Source organism: Stomoxys calcitrans, chromosome 1 (assembly GCF_963082655.1).
Source record: "Stomoxys calcitrans chromosome 1, idStoCalc2.1, whole genome shotgun sequence".
NCBI lineage: Eukaryota > Metazoa > Arthropoda > Insecta > Diptera > Muscidae > Stomoxys > Stomoxys calcitrans.
The window spans coordinates 155,993,512-156,018,294 of NC_081552.1; the positions used below are offsets into that span (position 1 = coordinate 155,993,512).

A 24,783-nucleotide genomic window follows, 5' to 3' on the forward strand; every position below is an offset into this window, starting at 1 on the left:
ATCCAAAATCATTAGATTGTAGTCCTATGCAGCCTAATGCATGCCGATGCTCGGCGAATGGAAATTGTCCAACGAGAGGAGCGGGAGGAGTAGTCCCTCATGCGTCTTGGCTACTAATGAGAGCAAGGAGATCGGCCTGTACAACTCCCCCTTGCTCGTGTCCTTTTCAGGTTTCAGTCGGTTTATATGGGAGCCATGGACATAGCCAGGGGCGGGAGGCCCTCGGACCCGAGCCCCCGACAAAATGATTTTGTCTGAAAAACTTTTATAATTTTTTTGCTTTGCTATTATTTGAATAGAAAGCATTGAATATGATGAAGCGCTGGAAGATGTTCGAAAAATCGCGTAAAGAAAAATTTAGATTCCATTGCAGGATATTTTTCGACTATAGACCGTTGTTAAATGCTTTCAATATAAATCGGCCACTTTATTATTCTTGTTATGTACCTAGTAGCTTTAATTTTTGCTGGTTTGACAGATGTTTGGCATGTAGAGTAAAGTTATGCACTTCAAATATACATATTTATTTTGTATACATTTTTAGCAGAATCCAAGGTGGTAGGTAGGTTCCCAAAATTCGGCCCGGTCAAAATTAGCACGTTTTCACTTGTTTGTGTTAAGATGATGGGTTTCATTCAATCTTTAAATTTAATGCATGATTGTATCTCTAATGCATGGCAGTATTCTTAGCGCATCTGTTTTCACGAAAAGTCGCGAGGACACTTTTAATAATGAATGACTAAGATGGGTCCTTCCCTGTTTAATCTTTGAAAGAAATTATTTAATACCATTCATCCATTGCGCAATAGTATAATTAGCATGAAGAGACTTTTCATAAAACAGTTGGGTCAGTCGGTGGTGCATATCATTACTATTTCCGCTGCACACAGACTTAAAATTTCGGTGTTCTGACGGGTTGCACTCTTCATTTGCAGTATTTGGACGGCTGCAAATCTTTGTCACCAAAGACTGTCATCTTGTCAGACTGCCCATCTTCCACACATCGGGTACTATAATAGTGTTCAGATAGGCTGAGGACAGCTGTAAGGTAATCGACTCCAGCCAGGTCCAGATTCTTCAGCATCAGTGTAGGTCGGAACCAGCTCTTTACGCGACTTGGCGCCACGGATGACATTCGTAGCTTCGTGCATGGTTATTGTTGTTGTAGCAGTGTGTTGTGCACTGAAAGACTCCATCGGGCCAATGCGGTATGTACAACCGACTGCCATGGGATTGCACGGTAATTTGTGATGGATGTCCAGCGGCACGGAGATCACGGATATACGAATGGCTCCCCTTCTAACCTTTTCATTCTCGGGTCAATAAATTGACGTTAATCTAAGGGAAATCCCTCACAAGTATTGCCAGCATTTTCAATTTAAAAAAAAATGTTTTCCAAGCAAGCAAATAAAAGACAAACCAAAATAAAAATCAGCTGTTTTTCTGCAAATTTTCGTTGGAAGTCGTTCGCGTACTTTTGCTTGCAAATTTTTTAAAGAGAGTAAAATGGCTCCCCTGCAAATTTTTACTGGAAAAGTACGCGAACAGACCTAATGAAACAAACAGGCATTAATCGGTACGCAACTATACACGCAAGCTTGCCCAAAAAAAACATAGCAAAAAATCGTAGCCTTCCGTTACGATGATTGTTGGTATACAACAAACGCGCACACAATCATATTCACTTCCATACGAGGACATACATTTGCCCGAAACTTTATATTACGGAAAAACCGCGAACCGCGGCCGCTGCCGAAATATACCAACCCATGCAATCCCAGACAAAACATATCCACATATAGACATTAAAAAAATATATAAATTTCTCAACCATTTTTTGACAAGATGTTGTCACCTACTTTTTTGAAATCCTGTTAAAAACTTTTAAATTAGGACTATTTTGACCATCATTTGCCACTTTTCACTTATGAAAAATACGAATTTTATCAGCGTATAAAATTTCAAAAAAATAGTTTCGTTAATGTAAATTTATGAAAAAGTCGTAACAAAACATCCTGATTGTCTTGTATCATCTACAAGATGTTAATGAAAATGTCCATATTTAAAGGATCATGCATACTCTTACCATATTTCATTCCCCACTTACTAAAAAATTGTATATTAAACTTTCTCTTACAACATGGTGAACTTCATACTGACATGTTCAGAAGATTAATGGTTATAAGCTTCTGTAAAAATTTGCTACAAAAATATTTTCCATACAATTTTTTTTTGTCTGTCACAAATTACAATTTAGTTGTAATTTTCGCTTCGAGGAGTATTTTGAAATTAAATATGGAACAAACACATTTTCTGGTCTTTAGCACTGAAATCTTGGTCCGAAAGTACTAATGCTTCAATTGAAAATATGTATATTCAGAACAGCGCATGATTGGACTACAACTGTCCCAATACTCGTAAGGAATCTCAAAAGTAATTGCGGGTTTTTCATATAGTTGGCGTTGACAAATTTTTTCACAGCTTGTGACTCTGTTATTGCATTCTTTCTTCTGTCCGTTATCAGCTGTTACTTTTAGCTTGCTTTAGAAAAAAAGTGTAAAAAAAGTATATTTGATTAAAGTTCATTCTAAGTTTTATTAAAAATGCATTTACTTTCTTTTAAAAAATACGCAATTACTTTTTGGGCAACCCAATAGAACCAGAACAAGTGAAAGCAGATATTATCGATTCTTGAATCCAGATATCGGTATTGAATACATGCAAAATGTTTTGTTTTCATTGTAATTGCAATTACAATGAAAACAAGGGCAGATCTACTTCCATTGAATGGAAATATTTTTAAAAATACAGTGAGAAACCAATGTACGTTGTGCAACTTGAGAGAAGTTTAAAATATTTTACAGCCAGATGTCCAGTACAACAAGAATCTAGGGTACGCCATTTGCCTATGTCGATGGCGTACGATTAATACAAACAATAAATGGAACTTTTTGTTGTGATAAGAAGAATTGTGTATTTGAGATATCGGAACTAAAAATTGAGAACAATTTTGAAAAAAAAAAAACAAAGAAAAAATTTAAAACCCCGTTTACACTGCTCTTCATGGCGAAACAATTAAAGGTGGTCTCATTTCTACAACAACCACAAATCATATGGTGCAATCCGCCATCAAGCTGATCGTCGTTTTGCCAACCAGTGTGTGTATACGTGTGCGTGCATGAGGGGAGATTATGCGAGAAAGAACAACAAATAGAATGCAAACAAAAAACTGACATCATAGTATCGTCAATCACGGCCGGCTGTTAACAGCGGTTCACTTGAGATCACCTTTTTAAATCCGCCTTGACTGCTCTTTAAATCCGGATTTAATGGCTCTATCATCTGTTTTCCCTTTAGAAAATCAGCTGACGAGAGCCTTAAATCCGGATTTATTGAGCAGTGTATATGGGGTTTATAAATTACTTAATTAACAGGTAGTGTACCGTAAACAGCTCAGTACAATTTTTTCTCGTGAAGTGCACTGTCTGTCAACGAGTCTTGATTGTGTGTGTGCACTATAGTTAAAAACCATGCACACACAAACAACGAAAAAAGGAGCGAACAAGTTACATACACAAAATCAGAGTTGCACAAATCACTGATTTTGACAGATGGTGTACTCAATATTTTGTTGTTGGGCTACTGCCACTACCTAAAAATGAATATATCTTGGGTTTATATACACAATATTATGGAACTTTCATCGACTATTCAACCATGAAATCGGGTTTATTTGGGATTTAAAAATTAATCTAGCAAAAATTGGATTTATTTTTGTATGGTAAAACCTGCAAAAAAACACAGGATTTAGAACTTAAGTCTCGAAAAGGTCATAAATTCAGATTTAATGGCCAATATCAACGTACTTTCATGGTCATGTGTACATGTGACGCATACACATTTTTTCATCAATACAATTGATGCACCATGTACACTCTCCATAAAAGTCGACTTTTGACTAATCGGATATTGGATTTTTTATCCACTAAAAGTCGACTTTTTTACACAAAAAGTCGATTAATCGATTAGGCGAAAGTCGACTTTTCGATCCCAATCCGCGGGTTGCAAAACACGTTTTCCCGTTGGCCCGAAGATTGATATTTTTCGTTAGTTTTGCGAATTATTTGTGCTTTTTTCATAATTGTTCAGCTGCATTTGTGACACACAAATTGTGTGGTTCATTACTGCATTGGTTTGTAAACTGATAAAGCAATAAATTCGTTAAAATATGGATCACCAAAAGCTGACAGAATTGTTGCGTGCAACAATTGATCCTAATCCCGAACAGAGGAAGGCGGCAGAAGACCAATTGGCACAGGTTAGTACCGAATAGCAGCACTTTAGTATTTGTTTGTGATTATAATATGATGCGTTGCTTTGTTTTCCATTGTATGTTTTAGTCCTGCCGCCTAAACGGCGGCTGAGGTTATCCAGCCAAAGTGAATCGATAAGTTTTTAGGCTAGGTAGTCTCTTGCATAGCATATATTAGTTGTTTCGGGTGGCACCACAAAGAAAACATGTGCTTTTTAATTTCCTAAGTTTTTTTTTGTAGAGTGTAGGCATATCCATTTTGTTTTTAGCTTAATGCAAGCAATTAATATGTTCATATCTATGTACTCGTATAACCAAATCAAAATTCATAAAATCAATAATGGACCCAATTAGTTAGTGAGTTAGATGGCGTTCTTCATTAATTGCTTTGTGCCCATTCACTACATGAGCGATAGTGATGATGACAGGAACGAAAATTGCTAAGTCCATATGTGACTGACAGATGGCGGTGTTGTCATTGTAGAGTTCTTTTTATAAAACAATTCGTTGGCACTAAGTAGTACTGAAGGTTAGAAGTTTATATTTGTATACCCTACACCACATAATTAAGGTATACTAACTTCGCTATTAAATATTGGTCCCCATAAAGTATACACAAAGTATGATGGTTATGGCAGTCCGTCCGTCTGTCGAACCATGCTAACTTTCGAACGAGTAATGCTAGCCACTCGAAATATTGAGATTGCATAGTGGTTAAATCGGTTCATGTGTAAATATAGCTCTCATAAAACCTATCTCCCGATTATACTGTTTGAGCTTCTAGAGATCGTAATTCATATACGATTTGGCTGATATTTTCATCAGTAATTTCCCCCTATGACGTCCAACATGGCGCTAATCGTTCCATATGGTATAAATCTTTACCACCTATAGAAGTAGTTCTTGTAGTTATTTGTCATACCTCCCATATAAACCGATCTCTCTATTTAAAATCTTGGCCACCAATGGGATTATATACATGGGGATTGGGATGGGGTCATAGCAAGATGACCTGCCATAATCTTTCTTGTTTAGATTCTGCCTATAAACTGTGGAAAGAACTTGACAAATGCGATCTGTTTTGAAGAATATATAAAATTACATACAGCCAAACTGAACAGGGCTATACTTCTGTCTCCCCCAAAGAAGATTGCCAAGGATCACCACACTCATATGCATGAATGCGGCTGACGCAACAATATCGCTATTACTTCTTATTGACAATTGAAAAACATTGTTTTGACAATCCCATGACAGCCGGTTGTACGTACCGGATTGACCCGATATCGGCAAAGGCTATCGCTTCAGTGTTGTAGCAGTTGTTGTACACTGAGGCGTTGAAGGACACTTACCGATAAAAGACTTCATCAATCCAGTACGTACAACCGGCTGCCATGGGATTGTTGTTGTAGCAGTGGGTTGTGTCTACCGTTCGTCTGCTTGAGTCTGTTGAATATCCATATCGAAAAACTCTGCGACTAAGGTGGGTTGTGTCCAGAGCGATCTGGGTCTGGCTGGGCAGTTAAACAGGTAACGTGTGTCAATCCTTGCTCTGTAGGAGTTGAGGCGGCTGCATCTGCCGGATCGTAATTGAGCAAGAGCTACTCTGATTTACCAAGAGACCATCAAGTGTCCCAAAATACTTGGCGTCACATTTGACAGCTCCTACACTTTCTCCCCACATGCCACAGCAATCTGCAATAAAGTCAAAAGTAGAAACAAGGTCCTCAAGTCACTCGCTGGCAGCACTTGGGGTGCAGACAAAGAAACCTTGTTGACCACGTACAAAGCAATTGGCCGGTCTGTGGTAAGTTATGCAGCGCCAGTGTGGTCACGTCAACTTTGTGTCACGCAGTGGAATAATATTCAGATCTGTCAGAATGCCGCCCTCCGAACTGCGACGGGCTGTCTCCTTAGTTCTCATGTGGACCACCTCCATCAGGAGACAAAGATCCTACCAGTGCGAAGACATAACTACATGCTGTCTAAGCAATACCTTTTGGGCTGTTATCGCAGAAATCATCCAAATCATCATCTTGTGGATAGATACCCACCGCCCAGAAGCCTTAAGGTTGATCTACACGATCTAGAGCGTGAGGTCCAGCGCTACAAGAGAGAACCTCTAGATCAAGTGGCATATCAAGCGGGTCTGAACAACATTGATGCAGACACGGTAGCAGACGCGTTAATTGGCTACCGGGTGAATGTAGTCCTTGGAGAACGACCGCCACCCATTGCACCCGAAGAAATCGACCTCCCCCGGCAAACCAGAGTGGTTCTGGCTCAACTACGTTCCGGCAGATGCAGCCGCCTCAATTCCCACAGAGCTAGGATTGATGCCGACGTGCAAGATGTATGTCCCGATTGTAACCAGGGACCGCACGATACACGTCACCTGTTTAACTGCCCGGCCAGACCCACTCGACCCAGATTCCTGTGGACGCACCCCATCTTAGTCGCGGAGTTCCTGGGTCTTGACACTCAACAGAATCAAGCAGACGAAAGTTAGAACACAATAAACTGCTACAACAACAACAACAACAATGGGCGGCGGTTTTTTTACAGACCCCATTCACCGGGTAACTATTCACTGCATCTGTTGTTGTTGTCGCAATGTGTTGTGTTCTATCTTTCGTCTGCTTGATTCTGTTTAATATCCCGATCCAAGAATTCTGCGGCTAAGGTGCGGTGCCTCCATAGAAATCTGGGTCTGAGACGAGTGGATCTGGATGGATAGTTAAACAGGTGACGTGTGTAGTGTGGTCCCACGTCACAATATGAACACACATCCTGCATGTTGGCATCAATCCTTGCTCTGTAGGAGTTGAGGCGGTTTCATCTACCGGATCGTAATTGAACCAAAACCACTCTGGTTTGTCGAGGAAGGTCAATTTCTTCAGGCGCAATGGGAGGCGGTCATTCTCCAAGGACCATATTACTATTCACCGTGTCTGCGTGGATGTTGTCTGACGTTCTCTTTTGTAGCGCTGAACCTTACGTTCTAGATCATATGGATCTATCTTAAGGCTTCTGGGCGGTGGATACCTTTCCACAAGATGATGATTTAGATGGTCTCTGCGATAACAGCCCGGAAGGTATTGGTTGGACAGTATGTAGTTATGTCTTCGCACGGTTAGGAAATATGCCTCTTTATGGATGTGGTCGACAGGAGAACTGAGGAGACACCCCGTCGCAGTTCGAAAGGCGACATTCTGACAGATCTGAATATTATTCCACTGCATGTCATATAGCTGACTAGACAAGGATTCTTTGTCAGCACCCCAAGTGCTGCAGGTAAGGACCTTATTTCTACTCTTGACCTTGTCGACAATTGCTGTGGCATGTGGGGAGAATTTGTAAGAGCTTTTAAATTGTACACCAAAGTTGTTGGTCTGAATCGTTTCCCCATCGACTATCACATTCAACTAATTATTCACCTCACGCATTTTTGTAGTGAACAATGGGCTGAAGATTCTGTGACACATATCTTTAAAATCTCTGCAGGGAAATTAGTGACAAGGTCGATGAGGTAGATGCTTAACCTACCGCAGATGTCACCAATGGACCTGATGCCATGATCGTACAATCGTCCGCATATGATACGATCTCTATGCCGTCTGGAGGGGGCTACTGGTGAGAGAAGGGAGATCGGTCTGTACGACTCCCACTTACTCGGATCTTTTCCAGGTTTCAGTAATGGGATCACTTGCCCATCTCCAGACATCGGATACTATAAGAGTGTTCAAAGACAGGTTGATGACAGTCGTAAGGTACTCAACCCCAGGTAGATCCAGATTCATCAGTATAGAGATTCTGTCAGGGCTCAACGCCTTGGGTGTCTAGGCACCACGGATGACATTCGTAACTTTGTCCACGGTATATTGTGATGGCTGTCCTTCGGCTCGGAGAGCACGGATTCGACGAATGGCTCTCCTAGCGATGTGACTACCGGTATGCATAATAAATTAAAAATAAACGAATCCCATTACTCTCGTCTGTGAGTGTCACTGCCCCACGACACGGGATAGCTGTGAGCACCACGCAGGCTGGACATTGAAGTCGATTTATGTGGTGTTCATTGCTGTCACGAGAAGCTTAGCTGCTTAGAGCTACCGGGCGCGTCCACAGGTTGCAGATAGTGAAATGCTCCATACGGAGTAGCTGTAACGGCAGTCGCCAACCATCAGCGGTAGAGCGGAGAGTTGTTGTTGTTGTAGCAGTCTGTTGTGTTCTTTCTTTCGTCTGCTTGATTCTGTTGAGTCTCAAGATCCAGAAACTCTGCGACTAAGATGGGGTGCTTCCAGAGAGATATGGGTCTGAGTCGAGTGAATATGGCTGGGCAGTTAAACAGGTGACGTGTTTCGTGTGGTCCCTGGTCACAATCGGGACATACATCTTGCACGTCGGCATCAATCCTTGCTCTGTAGGAATTGAGGCGACTGCATCTGCCGGACCCGCTTGATATGCCACTAGATCTAGAGGTTCTCTCTTGTAAGATTTTTGTCTCTTGATGGAGATGGTCCACATGAGAACCGAGGAGGCAGCCCGTCGTAGCTCGGAGTGAGGCATTTTGACAGATCTCAGTATTATTCCACTGCGTGTCACAGAGATGACGAGACCACACTGGCGCTGCATAACTTACCACAGATCGGCCAATTGCTTTGTACGTGGTCAACAAGGTTTCTTTGTCTGCACCGCAAGTGTTGCCGGCAAGTGACTTGAGGACCTTGTTTCTACTTTTGACTTTATCGCAAATTGCTGTGCCATGTGGGGAGAATGTGTAAGAGCTGTCAAATGTGACGCCAAATATTTTGGGACACTTGATGGTCGGAATCATTTCTCCATCGACCATCACAGTCAGCTCAGTATTCGCCTCGTGCGTATTTGTAGTGCACAATGTGGCTGAAGATTTGGTGGCGGATATCTTCAGATTTCTTGCAGAGAAATATGAGGTAAGTTCGTTGAGGTAGACGTTCAACCTATCGCAGATGTCATCAATGGATGGGGGGCCTGATGCCATGATCGTACAATCGTCCGCATATGAAACGATCTCTATGCCGTCTGGAGGGGGTGGAATGGAGGATAGGTAGAGGTTAAACAGAGCCGGAGATATCACCCCACCTTGGGGAACTCCCTGTTTCACTCTATGGTGCTTCGACTTCCTATCCCTAAATTCCACAAATGACTGGCGACTACATAGATAATTGGCGACCCAAGGTTTCAGGCCTGACTGGAGGGATAAGATGACGATGTCCGCGATGTGTCGAATGCCTTCGATAGGTCTAGTGCCACTAGGACCGTCCTATCACATGACCTGGGCTGATTGAAGCCACGGCAAATGTGTGCGGTGATGGCATGCAAAGTCTTCGGAATCCATGTTGATGCCCAACCCCAGGTTAATCCAGATTCTTCAACATCAACGGATGACATTCGTAACTTCGCCCACGGTAAATTGTGATCGCTGTTCTTCGGCTCGGAGACCACGAATACGGCGAATGGCTCTCCTCCTTGCCCTGTCTCTCTCGGGATGCACAATAAATTGACGGTTGAACAACCTGGCGCATCTCTTCGGATTAGTCACGGTTACGTCTTCGTGACTGAGGTACTGTCATCCCGTCTACCGAGAGTGACTTAACAGTAAACCACACCTTGTCTAAACCGGTGCCTACATTACATTGCTCCAAGTGTTGCAGCCACAAATTCCGCTTATGTTTGTTGACTGCCCTGTTTATCTCTAGATTCAGCTCGCTGATTATGGGGTTAGTGGGGTCCGTACCTCAAATCCCATCACGCTCGTTTGCGAGTACCTGCACTGGGAAATTGGGCAGCACCAGGGGTATTCGACCGGCTGGTATAAAGTGAGCGGTTGCTGCGTTAATGATGTCTAGGAATTTCCTCTCGGCAACCTGCACATCCGAGGGGGTGTCAATTCACTGAAGCAGCGATTGGTGTACTCTCTGAAGCCAGCCCAATCGGCCTTCTTCTCGCTCGGAGGTGATCGGTCGATGGTGAGAATTATGGGGAGTTGGTTTGACCCTAAAGAGGTGACGGCTTGCCAGGATACGTCACTCAGGAGATCAGGGGATGCAATGGATATGTCAGGCGAGCTGCTACACCTCGTAATACTAGTGGGGGCATCCTCAATTTGCTCTGCCAAAGCTATGCCCCGCTGGACGTTAACTTGAAATGTGATGAGCAATAATCTAAACCAGGCGATTATGGCCAGACATTATGCCACTAATGTCGGGCCTGTAAACTTTGCCATTAATTGGAAAACAAAAACCAACCGGCGGTATGTACACGTTGTATAGCTCTATCTCGGAAGTATCGGACTTGCTCATCCCCATACATTCCATGTAGGGATCAGGCGAGATGGGTCTATACTCCGCGGAATGGTGTATCACGAAGGCCAATCCGCCAACTCCGCTTCCTAAGCGATCCTTGCGTAGCACATTGTATCTGTGACAATTGTGCAGGCTACAGGTGTTGGTCAGCTCTGTCTCTTGGATCGCTGCAACCAATATGTTCTTCCGACTCATAAAATCTACTATCTCGTCGATCTTGCTCCACAGGCCATTGCAATTCAATTGTAGAAAGATGTACTTCCCGCCATTGGCCCGACATAATTGGGACTGTGGTGCTTCTGTTGCGTATATTGCCTTACTTATTGTAGATTTGAAATAGGTTTATTTGACAGATTTCCTTTATAGAACTTCCTTTTTAAGGCTCCATTGACTGTTTAAGGAAAGAAATAATTTAGTATGTTTTTTGTTTAGATTTCAGTGGGAATTTTATAGGTAGATAATTTTATGTAGGATCTGCTAGACATTTCAAAGCGCTACTAGTCTTCTGAGAATTTAATAGAAAAACTCAACATTTTATTCACTTTAGAATTCTATATATTTGTTATTTAATCCAGTCAAACGAAATAATCTGATTTTTGTTATTTGTGGGTTAAATGTTGTATTTCTATTGCAATTTTATAAATGGGCCTTATAGCTTTAAATTATGAAATTAAGAAAATAAAATTATTGTAGACAGTCAGTATTCTGGAATTTGTCTACACAAAACGCAAAGAATTTTTAATTATAAGAACACTTGCTTTTGATATGATTATAACACACACACGCACACGTATCAAAATTAATGTTTACTATATGTAGCAAATTTTAATTAGCCAACAACAAAAATTCACCAAGTAGGTATATGTGTAGTATTACTTGTGAAGAAGACACATGTTTAAGCGTTTATGCTCTGTGATTCATTGCAAATGCAAATTTGCCCATGAACAATTCATTAAGGAGCACAGGAGCGAATTACTCACATATTACTAAGTGCTGTCCGATTTAAGTTCAAGCTCAATCATAAGGCAACTCGTTCTTATGGCATGGTATCTCTCAAATGCTGTTCTCGCCATAATTCGAACTAACCAAGCATTCAGCACCATAGGTGGCATGCTAACCTCTTTGCCACCGTGCCTCCTATGGTTCATTAGAGGCTCAATATATAAACATTTGGATTGAGCTAAACAAAGTTCTCTTTAGCGTGTTTTACAAAAAAAAAAATTAAATTAAATTGTTTTTTTTTTTTCCTTTTCAGATCCGTAAAATTATTGGATTTGTACCAACAATTTTACAAATTGTTATGAACAATAATGTTGACCAACCTGTACGTCAAGCTGGTGCTGTTTATTTGAAAAATATGATATCTAGCAATTGGGCCGATCATGAAGTTCAACCTGGAGAACCCATACCATTTTCTATACATGAGCAAGATCGTGCCATGATACGCAGCTCGATAGTAGATGCAATTGTACATTCTCCAGAACTTTTGCGGTAAATAGAATTTGGCAATTTATATATTTATACATTGGATGTGAAAGAAGCTAAGTAATTTTTTCAAAATGAAATTTAACTTCCCTTCGGTTAATTTATTTACTGTTTATTTTTCGGCATAAAATACAACCTTTTATTTACCGATATCAAAATTTTGCACAATATTTACTACCATTGCTACTGTGTCGATGAAATCGGATCAGACTAAGATATAACTCCCCCTATATGTATCGTTCGGTTTTCACACATAAGATCGTACAATTTACGACCGATTTGCACATAATTTAGTGAGAATCGATTTTGTACCTACCATCAAAATCGGTTTAGATTTACATAGCGGTCACGTGAACATGAAAACATACTTTAATTGGTGCTTACATTAAAATAATTTTTACTTTCATTTCAAACAGCACATGGTGCTGCTCCGATATTTCGAGCGGAGACGAAAATCGATATTCGTAAAAAAACGAACATCGAAAAATGTCGCTTTTTCCAAGGACCTTTCATTTGAGCCCCATATTGCTATGGTCGTAAATTTGTACCCTTTGGGGATGTTTTTGGTGAGAGGCGGCCCCCAAACACTTGGTCCCATATTTGGATATCAGATTCGTATTCTGCATTCAAATACTACAAATATTTAAGCCCATATTCCCATGGTCAGTAAATAAGTCCTATTTGGGGGGTGTTTTTCGAAAGGGGTGGACCCCCGGAAACGTGGTCCCTCATTTGGATATCAGATTCGTATTCTACTCGCAAATACCTTTCATTTGAGCCCCATATTGCCATGGTCGGTAAATATGTGTTTTGGTGCTTGGGGTGGTCCCCCTAATACTTGGTCCGTCAAATTGATATCAGATACGTTTTCTTATCCAAAATACCTTTCTTTTGAGTCCCATATTCTCGTGATTATATCGCACCACCCATCTCCGAGATCTGGCGTTTCTGAAAATTCATTGACCAGCCTATTATGGCTGGTCAATGATTTTTTTTATTTACTTATTGTTATTCCCAATGGGGTAGAGAGACGAGCTCATTTGATCAAGGGAGTGAACATCACAAAAAATTAAGGAGTTTTTATTGGTTAGTGGAAAAAATTGCCACCCGACAGATGGATTTGATTACAGGCGCATCAATTTCGCGGGAAGGGCTCGATATCCCAACCGTTCGGTCTGTTGTAAAGCAGGGAGACATTCTAAGCATTGAGATTTTTTCGGCTTTATTGAAAGAAAACTTGATAATTTTTTCCAACTTGTAATGGATTTATTTGTACATAATAACGCTTTAATTTGATAATTGCGAACGTAGGCAGCGACAAAGTGTGGCAGATTGACCAAACGAATGTAGCGGTTTTTGGCACCATGTTTGCGTTTGCTTGCCAAAATTTCGCTAGAGCTACATACCGGGATTTACCTCAAAAACACTAAAAGTGAACCGATCTAGGCAATATGGGAAAGAAAATTATAGGTAAAATATCAATATCAGGGCTCGAGCCCGAGCCCGACCGAGCCCCCAACCCCATAATGATTTTGTCTATATGAAAAAAAAATTTTTAGTAAAACTTTTTAAAATGACAAAATTTCATATTTATAGTATTCTAGAGGGACACAATTTTGAACAGACCACCTCAAAATTATTTTTCTTAAGTACAAAATTATAATGAATTTTTTCTAAACAAATTTTAATGAATTTTTTCTAAAGACAAAATTTCAGCGTAATATTTTTAAAGACAAAACTTCATTACAATTGTTCCTATAGATGAAATTTAATAAATTCAACGAAATTATTTTTTTAAAAACAAAATTTCATTGCATTTATTCTTAAAGACAAAATTTTAATAAAATTTTTTTTGCGACACTACATTTTGCTTACACATTTTGAAAGTTTTTTTTTCTTTAAATAGAAACAAATACAGAATTATTTTTTTCTATTTAAAGATAAAACTTGAAAGACATTTTTTTCTAAATGCAAAATTATAATGAAATATTGAAAGACAAATGTTGCTCAGGCCCGGACCACCTCCCAATTATTTTTTCTAAAAGAAATATTTTGATAAATCTCAATTTCCTAAAATTTTTCAATAGACAATTTTCAATAAATATTTTTCAATCCATTATGTTGACCCTTGATTCCCTTGTCCAATTTGGATGAAATTTCATATATTGGTTTGCCCAAAAAGAAATATTTTGATAAATCTCAATTTCCTAAAATTTTTCAATAGACAATTTTCAATAAATATTTTTTAATCCATTACGCATGACCCTTGATTCTCTTGTCCAATTTGGATGAAATTTCATATATTGGTTTGCCCAAAAAGTAATTGCGGATTTTTTAAAAGAAAGTAAATGCATTTTTAATAAAACTTAGAATGAACCCCAACCAACCCAATAGTTATTTATTTCGTTTTTATTTATTTCTTAATAGAAATACATAAGCCTCCTCGGCCTAAAAAAAACGTATTACAACGATATATACTCATAAATAAACATTAAAAAATTAAATACTTCACAGTTACATAAATATGTAAGATTCTTAGCCAAATTTATTTTAATTGGCTCCCCAGCCATAACAAGATTATGCAAAAATGTAAACTGTTGGATTTTTGAACAAGTCCCATGTTAGCAATACAAAAAGATTCAAGCAACAACACTAAGTTTGATCTGTAGAATAGAATTTAATAAGTTTTAGGCGAAAAACATTATTCGAGTGTGAGAAGATTCTTAACTCGGCGGGCAATACATTCCAACACCTGGTCACACGAATTCAGAATGATCTTTCGAAAACAGACATAAATATACGGGGCAAGTTTATACGGGGCACGAGACTGTCATCAGCAACCAGAACCCTTAAGAACACGCCAAAAGTCCTTGGAATCTAAACTACCAAATCGTTCAGAATAATATCTATTTCTTCCCTTCCGTATAACGGATTTGGCCTTGTTGCGATATTTACAAACAGTCCTCCAATTCTCAGGAGTACGATGCTCTTGATATGCAGTATATGATAAATCTCTAAGATTCTTCCTGCACTTCATCCAATCACCGCCATCATTATGAATCCTTTTTCTTACAACAGGCACAAACGCAAAAAGATAATAATCAAAAAGCATGGTGATACGAGCACCCAAATCATCGTCTTCAGAACTGTTAAAGAAGGCTGCATAATCCAAGGCAGATAAGCCCTGCATCTAACCGTCCCAGTCAATAGTTCCATAGTCCCGGTACTCTATTATGTCCTCAAAAGCCGCCAAAATGATATTAAAAGATGAAAAAATAAGTGCGTGATGAGAAATGGATGGACACTGATTAGAGTAACAGCATAATTTCGAGCATTTATATTGACGTGGTCATTTTTTTCCTTACATTTCAGAGTTGCATTTGTTCAAAACTATAAAGTTTATTCGAGTTTATTTATTTATTCTTTTTTTCTTTTGCATATGCTACAATTTTAATACAAATCACAAATGCGTTGTGTCAAAATAATTAGCAAGTTTATAGGCCCGGCATTAGTGGCCCACTGTCTGGCCATAATCGTCTGGTTCTCGGAGATCTTAATGCGCATCACGTTCCATGCCATTCTCCCCTAGGGAACCACCAACAGATTGAAGGCTCCAACTTCTGCACGGTAAATGGGATTACCCCCACTATAATGACGGGCAGATGCAGCAGGTCGCCAGACATTTTCATTACATCTCCTGCGTGACGTATTCTGGCAAGCCGTCATTTCTTTGGGATCAGACCACCTCCACATAATACTCACCATCGACCGACCACCCGACTCAACCTTAGAGCGCCTGACGTTTATCACTCGCCGCTCAATGAGCTGAAACCCCCCTAAAATGTATTGGTTGCTGAGAGAAGGTCTTCCATCTGATAGATTACTTCGTCTTGATTAAATGGCTGTCCACTGTTTATGGTCTTAGTAGAAAGGCGTGTAGACTTTTGTCTTCCTATTTGGTTGATAGAAAGCAATTTGTTCTGATAAGTGGCATTACTTCATCTACACTGCCTGATTAAAGTGGAATTACTCTGGGATCTTTACTCGGTCCCCTTCTATTTATTTTCTTTTTGAACGACTTATTTGAGTCCATAGAGAATTTGTGTACCCCATATGCATATGCGGACGACGTTCAGATGGTGTTTATTGGTAACCGTCGTTTATTGACCGTTCTTCAATCGAAGATTGATTTAGCCTTGCCTTCCTTGGCTTCCCCCTGCATAACGGGGATGAAATAGGATTTGTCCATAATATTCAGTTGTTTGTTGTTGTTGTTGTAGCAGTTTATTGTGTTCTAACTTTCGTCTGCTTGATTCTGTTGAGTGTCAAGACCCAGGAACTCCGCGACTAAGATGGGGTGCGTCCACAGGAATCTGGGTCGAGTGGGTCTGGCCGGGCAGTTAAACAGGTGACGTGTATCGTGCGGTCCCTGGTTACAATCGGGACATACATCTTGCACGTCGGCATCAATCCTAGATCTGTGGGAATGGAGGCGGCTGCATCTGCCGGAACGTAATTGAGCCAGAACTACTCTGGTTTGCGGGGGGAGGTCGATTTCTTCGGGTGCAATGGGTGGCGGTCGTTCTCCAAGGACTACATTCACCCGGTAGCCAATTAACGCGTCTGCTACCGTGTCTGCATGAATGTTGTTCAGACCCGCTTGATATGCCGCTTGATCTAGAGGTTCTCTCTTGTATCGCTGAACCTCACGCTCTAGATCGTGTATATCTACCTTAGGGTTCCTGGGCGGTGGGTATCTATCCACAAGATGATGATTTGGATGATTTCTGCGATAACAGCCCAAAAGGTATTGCTTAGACAGCATGTCGTTATGTCTTCGCACTGGTAGGATCTTTGTCTCCTGATGGAGGTGGTCCACATGAGAACTGAGGAGACAGCCCGTCGCAGTTCGGAGTGCGGCATTCTGACAGATCTGAATATTATTCGACTGTGTGTCACAAAGTTGACGTGACCACACTGGCGCTGCATAACTTACCACAGACCAGCCAATTGCTTTGTACGTGGTCAACAAGGTTTCTTTGTCTGCACCCCAAGTGCCCGAGTGACTTGAGGACCTTGTTTCTACTTTTGACTTTATTGCAGATTGTTGTGGCATGTGGGGAGAAAGTATAAGAGCTGTCAAATATGACGCCAAGTATTTTGGGACACTTGATGGTCGGAATCATTTCTCCATCGACCATCACAGTCAGCTCAGTATTCACCTCACGCGTATTTGTAGTGAACAGTGTAGCTGAAGATTTGGTGGCGGATATCTTCAGATTTCTTGCAGCGAAATATGAGGCAAGCTCGTTGAGGTAGATGTTCAACCTATCGCAGATGTCATCAATGGGTGGAGGGCCTGATGCCATGATCGTACAATCGTCCGCATATGATACGATCTCTATGCCGTCTGGAGGGGGTGGGATGGAGGATAGGTAGAGGTTAAACAGTGCCGGAGATATCACCCCACCTTGGGGAACTCCCTGTTTCACTCTACGGTGTTTCGACTTCTTATCCCTAAATTCCACAAATGACTGGCGGCCACACAGATAGTTCGCGACCCAACGTTTCAGGCCTGGCTGGAGGGACGTGTTGGCGATGTCCTCAAATAATTTGGCATGGCTGACCGTGTCGAATGCCTTCGATAGGTCCAGTGCCACGAGGACCGTCCTATTACAAGGCCTGGGTTGATTGAAGCCACGGCAAATGTGTGTGGTGATGGCATGCAAAGCTGTTGTTGTGCTGTGCAGTCTCCGAAATCCATGTTGATGCTCGGCGAATGGAAATTCTCCTACGAGGCTCGGGAGGAGTAATGCCTCAAGCGTCTTAGCCACTGGTGAGAGAAGGGAGATCGGTCTGTACGACTCCCCCAAACTCGGGTCTTTACCAGGCTTCAGTAGCGAGATCACTCTGCCCATTTTCCAGACATCGGGAACTATAAGAGTGTTCAATGACAGATTAAGGACAGTGGTAAGGTACTCAACTCCAGGTGAATCCAGATTCTTCAGCATCAATGTAGAGATTCCGTCGGGGCCCAACGCCTTGGATGATTTGGCGCCACGGATGACATTCGTAACTTCGCCCACGGTAAATTGTGATGGCTGTTCATCGGCTCGGAGACCACGAATACGGCGAATGGCTCTCCTCCTTGCCCTGTCTCTCTCGGGATGCACAATAAATTGACGGTTGAACAACCTGTCGCATCTCTTCGGATCAGTCACGGTTATCTCGCCAAAAGTGACTGAAGCCCTGTCATCCGTCTACCGGGGTTCGAGAGTCACTTAACAATAGACCACAGTTTGCCTACACCGGTGCCTAAGTAACATTGCTCCAAGTGTTCCAGCCAAATTCTGCTTATGTTCCGCCTGTTTATTTCCAGATTCAGCTCGCTGATTCTTGGTTTAGCGGGGTCCATACCACCACGGTCACGCTCGTCTGCATGTACCACTGCTTGCGCCGGGAAATTGGGCCGCACTTGGGGTATTCGACCGGCTGGTATAAAGCGAGCGGCTGCTGCGTTAATGATGTCTCGCAATTTCCTCACGGTCACTAGAAGGGGGGTGGCAGTTAACTGAAGCGGCGATTGGTATACTCTATGAAACCAGCCCAATCGGCCTTCTTATGATTGATAAACGTCCGGCGCTCAGAGGTTATGAAGTCGGGTGGTCGGTCGATGGTGAGAATTATGGGGAGGTGGTCTGACCCCAAAGAGATGACGGCTTGCCGGGATACGTCACTCAGGAGATCAGGGGATGCAATGGAGATGTCTGGCGAGCTGCTGTAACTCCTCGTTATCCTAGTGGGGGCATCCTCATTTACCGTGCAAAACGTGGAGCTTTCAATCTGCTCTGCCAAAGCTATGCCGCGCTGGTCGTTACCTAGGGAAGAATGCCATGACGTGTGATGCACATTAAAGTCCCCTAGAACCAGACGATTATGGCCAGATAGCAACCCACTTAGGTCGGGGTTGTAAGCCTGGCCATTAATCGGGACACAGCTACCAACCGGCGGTAAGTACACGTTGTATAGCTCTATCTCGGCAGTACCAGACCTGACTGCTATCCCCATGCATTCCATGTAGGGGTCACTAGCGCCATGCGCAGCCGAGATAGGTCTATATTGCACGGAATGGTGTATTACGAAGGCCAATCCCCCACCTCCATTCCTTGAGCGATCCTTACGTAGCACATTATAACCGTGCCAACTGTGCAAGCTGCAGGTGTTGGTCAGCTTTGGCTCCTGGATCGCTGCGACCGACTCATAAACATTCAAATACACAATAACAATACGAACAGTTTTCACTAATTTCATAGAGCTGGAGATAGGATTAGTTTTTTTGAAAATAACATATCGTCGGGCAGATTTGGGCAGCTGGTACTGTACACGTCTTAGCAACATTTTGAATAAATTTGAAGAGGTTCTGTGAAGTGGAAAGTTGTTAAGAGACAACTTCTTTTAACAATTAACTTCCATTTAAAAAAATATTTTGGCTTATCACTTTGCAATTCACTTGGAAATTGTCAGTCTATAAATGCTATTTTTGGAGTCTCTGTATGATGGTAGTCAAAAGCCTACTTCTTGTGCTTTGATTTAGCAAGTACGTTTACAAATCACAGAAACAATGTTGAAATAAAAATGTGTTGTATGTCTTGTTGATTTCACAATGTAATTTGTCATTTTCTACTTTTCGATTTTTGTCGCGGCTGTGTAAAGTGCTACAGGTATACTAATCTCGTATTTCCGTTTCGAACACCTCAAATGTCAATCTGCGATCCTATAAAGCGTGTAATTTCTTGACCGTCTTGTCATTCTTAGTGATGTCCGGGTGTGCACAAAATTGAAATGTAGTACGTATTCTTCTTTTCTTCGTTTCTGTCGCTGTTGGGACGGCAACGACTGAACGGGCACATGGGTGTAAGCATAATTTTTCGGCTTCAAGTTACTTAGCTTCAGATGTTTCTTTTTTTTTAACAATTTTTGTTATTTATTTACGTTATCATTATGTATTCGTTTAGTGTCCAGCTAGCTGTATGCCTTAATTGCATAATAAAAAATGATTTTCCCGGACGTTGGCCTCAGGTTGTTGACAATATTAGCATATATTTGCAAAATCCCGATGTCAAGGGATGGAATGGTGCTTTAATTACTATGTATCAATTGGTTAAAACCTATGAATACAAACGCTCGGAAGAACGAGCCCCCCTCAACGAAGCTATGAACTTGTTATTACCCATGATATATCAACTGATGGTTAATTTAATGAATGATCCATCTGAGGCTTCTGTGCTGATGCAAAAACAAATATTGAAGATATACTATGCGTTGACACAGTTCAGTTTGCCTTTGGACTTAATAACAAAAGAAACCTTCTCACAGTGGATGGAGATATGTCGCCAAATTGCCGAACGGCCAGTACCAGATTGCTCGCATTTGGATGATGACGAAAAGCCAGAATTTGCATGGTGGAAAACGAAAAAATGGGCTTTACACATTATGGTTCGCATGTTTGAACGGTAAGTTTGAAGGCGCAGAGACACACTAGAAAGTCGTTTAAATTGTAAATTCGACAACTTTTAGCTACGGAAGTCCACGTAATGTAATAAGCGACAAATATCAAAAATTCGCAGAATGGTATTTGCCCACCTTTACGCAAGGTGTTTTGGATGTTCTGCTTAAGATATTGGATCAATATCGCAACAACATTTATGTTTCACCGCGCGTTCTTACCGATGTTCTCGCATATATTAAAAATGCGTAAGTCAACAACTGTGTGTATTTGCATAAATTCTCATGTATTTTATTACCAAAAAAAATTTTTTAGCGTCAGCCATGCCTTCTCATGGAAATTAATTAAGCCCCATATGGTTGCTATTATTCAAGATGTTCTTTTCCCAATTATGTCTTTTTCTGATCAAGATCAAGAGTTATGGGAAACTGATCCTCATGAGTATATAAAATTAAAGTTCGGTATGTTGAAGTTCGGTATTAGCCAATCCATTAGGCTGTTTTTATTTTGATTTCGTTCTATCGCATTTACAGATATATTCGAGGATTATGCTACACCAGTACCCGCTGCGCAATCTTTGTTGCACTCTTGCTGTAAGAAGCGCAAAGGCATTTTGCCCAAAGCCATGACAATTATTATGCAGGTATTGCGTTATAAAATATTCGCTAGATAATCGTAAATATTTATGTCCCATATGTGCATCTCCCTCGGTGTCCTTTTCATAGATTATAACATCTCCAAACGCGGATAACAAACAAAAGGATGGTGCTCTGCATATGATCGGTACATTGGCGGATGTTCTTCTGAAGAAACGTATATATCGGGACCAAGTGGAAAATATGCTTACTACATATGTTTTTCCCGAATTCCAAAATTCCGCCGGTCATATGCGAGCAAGAGCTTGTTGGGTTTTACACTACTTTAGTGAAATCCAACTAAAAAATCCACAAATTTTGGCCGAAATTATACGCTTAACAACACACAGCCTATTGAATGACCAGGAGTTGCCGGTTAAAGTTGAAGCAGCTATTGGCCTCCAAATGTTCTTGAGCTGCCAGGACGGGGCGGCTCAATACTGTGAAGCTCAAATTAAAGAAATCACCAAAGAGTTACTGACTATAATTAGAGAAACTGAAAACGAGGATCTTACCAATGTTCTACAGAAAATCGTATGCACATTCTCCGAACAACTGTTACCTGTGGCTATCGAGATTTGTCAACATTTAGCTACAACATTTAGCCATGTATTGGAGGCAGAGGATGGAGGTGATGAGAAAGCCATCACAGCTATGGGTTTGTTGAATACAATTGAAACTTTGCTGACTGTGATGGAGGATCATCCGGAGGTCATGAGCAGTTTACACCCGATTGTTATAAATGTGGTGGGCCACATATTCCAAAACAATATCACTGATTTCTACGAAGAAACCTTCTCATTGGTCTATGACTTAACTTCGAAAACCATATCTCCAGAAATGTGGCAAATGTTAGAATTGATTTATCAAGTTTTCCAAAAAGGGGGCATGGACTATTTCGTGGATATGATGCCGGCATTGCACAATTATGTGACCATTGATACCCCAGCTTTCCTATCTGATCCAGTGCGTTTACTGGCAATGTTCGAAATGTGCAAAACTGTAAGTTCCTTAAAGCATTTGTTCAAGACAGAATTGAGTCAGCAATTTGTTGATATACACATATTTGTTTTAAGATGCTTACTAGTAACCCTGGCGAAGATCACGAGTGTCATGCAGCCAAATTACTAGAAGTTATTATTCTTCAATGTAAAGGGCAAATTGATTCTGTAATACCTGTTTTCGTCGAGTTGGCCCTGGGACGTCTAACGAGAGAAGTACAATCTTCAGAATTGCGAACAATGTGTTTACAGGTTTGTGTTTAGCCAGTAGGGCTTTGTACAATCGAATAGTTTTAACCTCAGACTTTTATGTAGGTTGTTATTGCCGCTTTGTACTACAATCCTCAACTGTTGCTGTCAATTTTGGATAAAATGTCTCAACAAAATAATGAACCCATATCATCCCACTTCATAAAACAATGGATTCACGACACTGACTGCTTCCTTGGGCAAGTTTCAAATTTAGTATTTTCAAATAATGTATATGCTAATTTGCTCACTTTCAGTATCCACGATCGTAAGTTGTGCGTCTTGGGCTTGTGTACACTCATATCGTTGGGCGACAGTAAACCTCAAGTATTGAGCGAAGTCTCTAGTAAAATTATACCCTCTCTAATTTTGCTTTTCGATGGATTAACACGTGCCTATGAATCACGTGCACAGGAAGAAGAGGAGGAGGAGGAAGAAGAAAACGACGACTGCGAAGGTAATAAACTCATGACACATTTTTTTAAATTTTAGCAATTCACAAAAAAAAAAAAACACCTTACACAGAGGCATTGTCCAGTGATGAAGATGAAATTGATGAATTTGCGCCGGACTATTTGGAGAAACTGGCCGAATTCAGTAAAGCTAAAGCATCTGAAGCTGGCTTTGAAATGAAGGCTGAAATCAAAGATGATGAAGACGAGGACGACGAAGACGAAGAAGATTCCATAGATGAATTAAACGAAACTGCCTTGGAGGGCTTTACTACCCCTATCGACGATGAAGAAGACGAAAATGCAATCGACGAATTTGTAACATTCAAGAACGTTATAACTGGTAGGCTTGCTTTGCAAATTATATGTTTCAGAGAAAACTCGTTTATAAAAACCGTTTTCTTTGCGTAGCTTTGTCCACTCAAGATCAGGCCTGGTATGCCCTACTGACTTCTGGTTTGACACCAGAACAGGCCAAAGCACTGCAGGATGTTGTGACGACAGCAGATCAACGAAAAGCCGCTAAGGAATCTAAACTAATCGAGAAGCGTGGAGGTTTTGCCTTTACCCAGCAAACAGTACCATCAACATTCAAATTCGGTTCATAATAACACAATTACAAACAATGGCTTGGTTTCATACACAACCTGTGTATGTAATTCTCTATCAGCGCAACACATTTTAAAAATATGGAATCTAGAAACTCAACAACAAGAAATAGTTGAAACTCGAAATGCAATGACGACCAGTTTCGCTATCTCCCTCGATCATTGAAATTTAATTTAACGAAACGAACTATCTGTCCAAGAACTGTGAGAACTTCTGGTGAACGCAATTATTTATAAAATGTATTGTAATTTCCTTTCTAATCATGTATATTTATTATACAAAATATGCACGCTTTTGTAATATTGTAAAAAATATTCCAAACAATTAATTTTAGATAAAGATTTTTAATTTTACATTCAGCAACATCATCATATTGTGAAGGCATTTTTTAAAAGTACTTGGATCTTTTCGTAGCTTTGCTTAGTAACTGGATTTTTGTACATTTACCACACCATCCGAATGTAGTGGAAACGATTTTTATTGAATGAATCAATTTGAGTTATACCTGTTATTAACATATCATTTGCCAGGTCTCATTGAATGAGCCACAGACAAATATAAACTATGTTAAATGACTTAACCAAGGCCTATCAAAATTTTTCTCATTTGTATTTATTTTATTTTTAATACTTTTGCGATTATAAATGCATAGAAGTTTCGTTGACGCGTCTTTCTTTTTTACCATGCCAAAAAGGTGAATACAAGAAACCGACACACCAATACATTTTCAAAACAACGTTTCCTTTTATACATAAACACATAACTACAGTGAATATTTTTATTTAATTGTATTTGCAGAAAATAAAAGATATTTTAATATGTTTATATCCGAAACCAAGTAAATTATTAGACAGTGCGAGCTCGATGGCTACAGTTCCAGTTCCAGTTTCTATAATAAGTGGTTGTAAACGTCGAACAGTTGCGACAATATGTGCACCCAAAACATCGAGCTCGCCCTGTAGTGTATTGTCCAATGCATCACGGTCATCATGGGGTAAGTTTAGATACGTTTGAATTGTACCACGAAAACATTAAAAAAGTGAAAATATTCGAACCGAAGAAAAAATTGTTAAACAATAAACAGAAGAGCGAAGAAGCCGACATTTACTTTTGATACAGAACCATTCACAAAATTCCGTATTACGTATACAAGTAACTAATTTTGCCATAGCCACCACTATATGAACTCC

The 24,783-nt window shown here is 40.5% G+C and overlaps 1 protein-coding gene across 1 annotated transcript; it reads left to right on the plus strand.

Annotated features, from left to right (window-relative positions):
• Positions 1-4,030: 4,030 nt before the first annotated feature.
• LOC106092067 (importin-7) lies at positions 4,031-24,427 on the plus strand. Its single transcript, XM_013258821.2, has 12 exons — positions 4,031-4,318; positions 11,912-12,147; positions 20,157-20,654; positions 20,719-20,895; positions 20,963-21,108; positions 21,181-21,290; positions 21,373-22,284; positions 22,359-22,535; positions 22,599-22,732; positions 22,790-22,989; positions 23,058-23,327; positions 23,396-24,427. The coding sequence occupies exons 1-12, from the start codon at positions 4,229-4,231 to the stop codon at positions 23,590-23,592; spliced, it is 3,147 nt and encodes a 1,048-aa protein (XP_013114275.1). The 5' UTR covers positions 4,031-4,228; the 3' UTR covers positions 23,593-24,427.
• Positions 24,428-24,783: the final 356 nt, after the last annotated feature.

Coding starts and splice junctions, on each gene's coding strand:
- LOC106092067 (XM_013258821.2), top strand. CDS start 4,229: ATGGATCACCAAAAGCTGACAGAATTGTTGCGTGCAACAATTGATCCT. Junction 12,148..20,156: donor CATTCTCCAGAACTTTTGCG/GTAAATAGAATT, acceptor GTATTCGTTTAG/TGTCCAGCTAGCTGTATGCC. Junction 20,655..20,718: donor ATGGTTCGCATGTTTGAACG/GTAAGTTTGAAG, acceptor GACAACTTTTAG/CTACGGAAGTCCACGTAATG.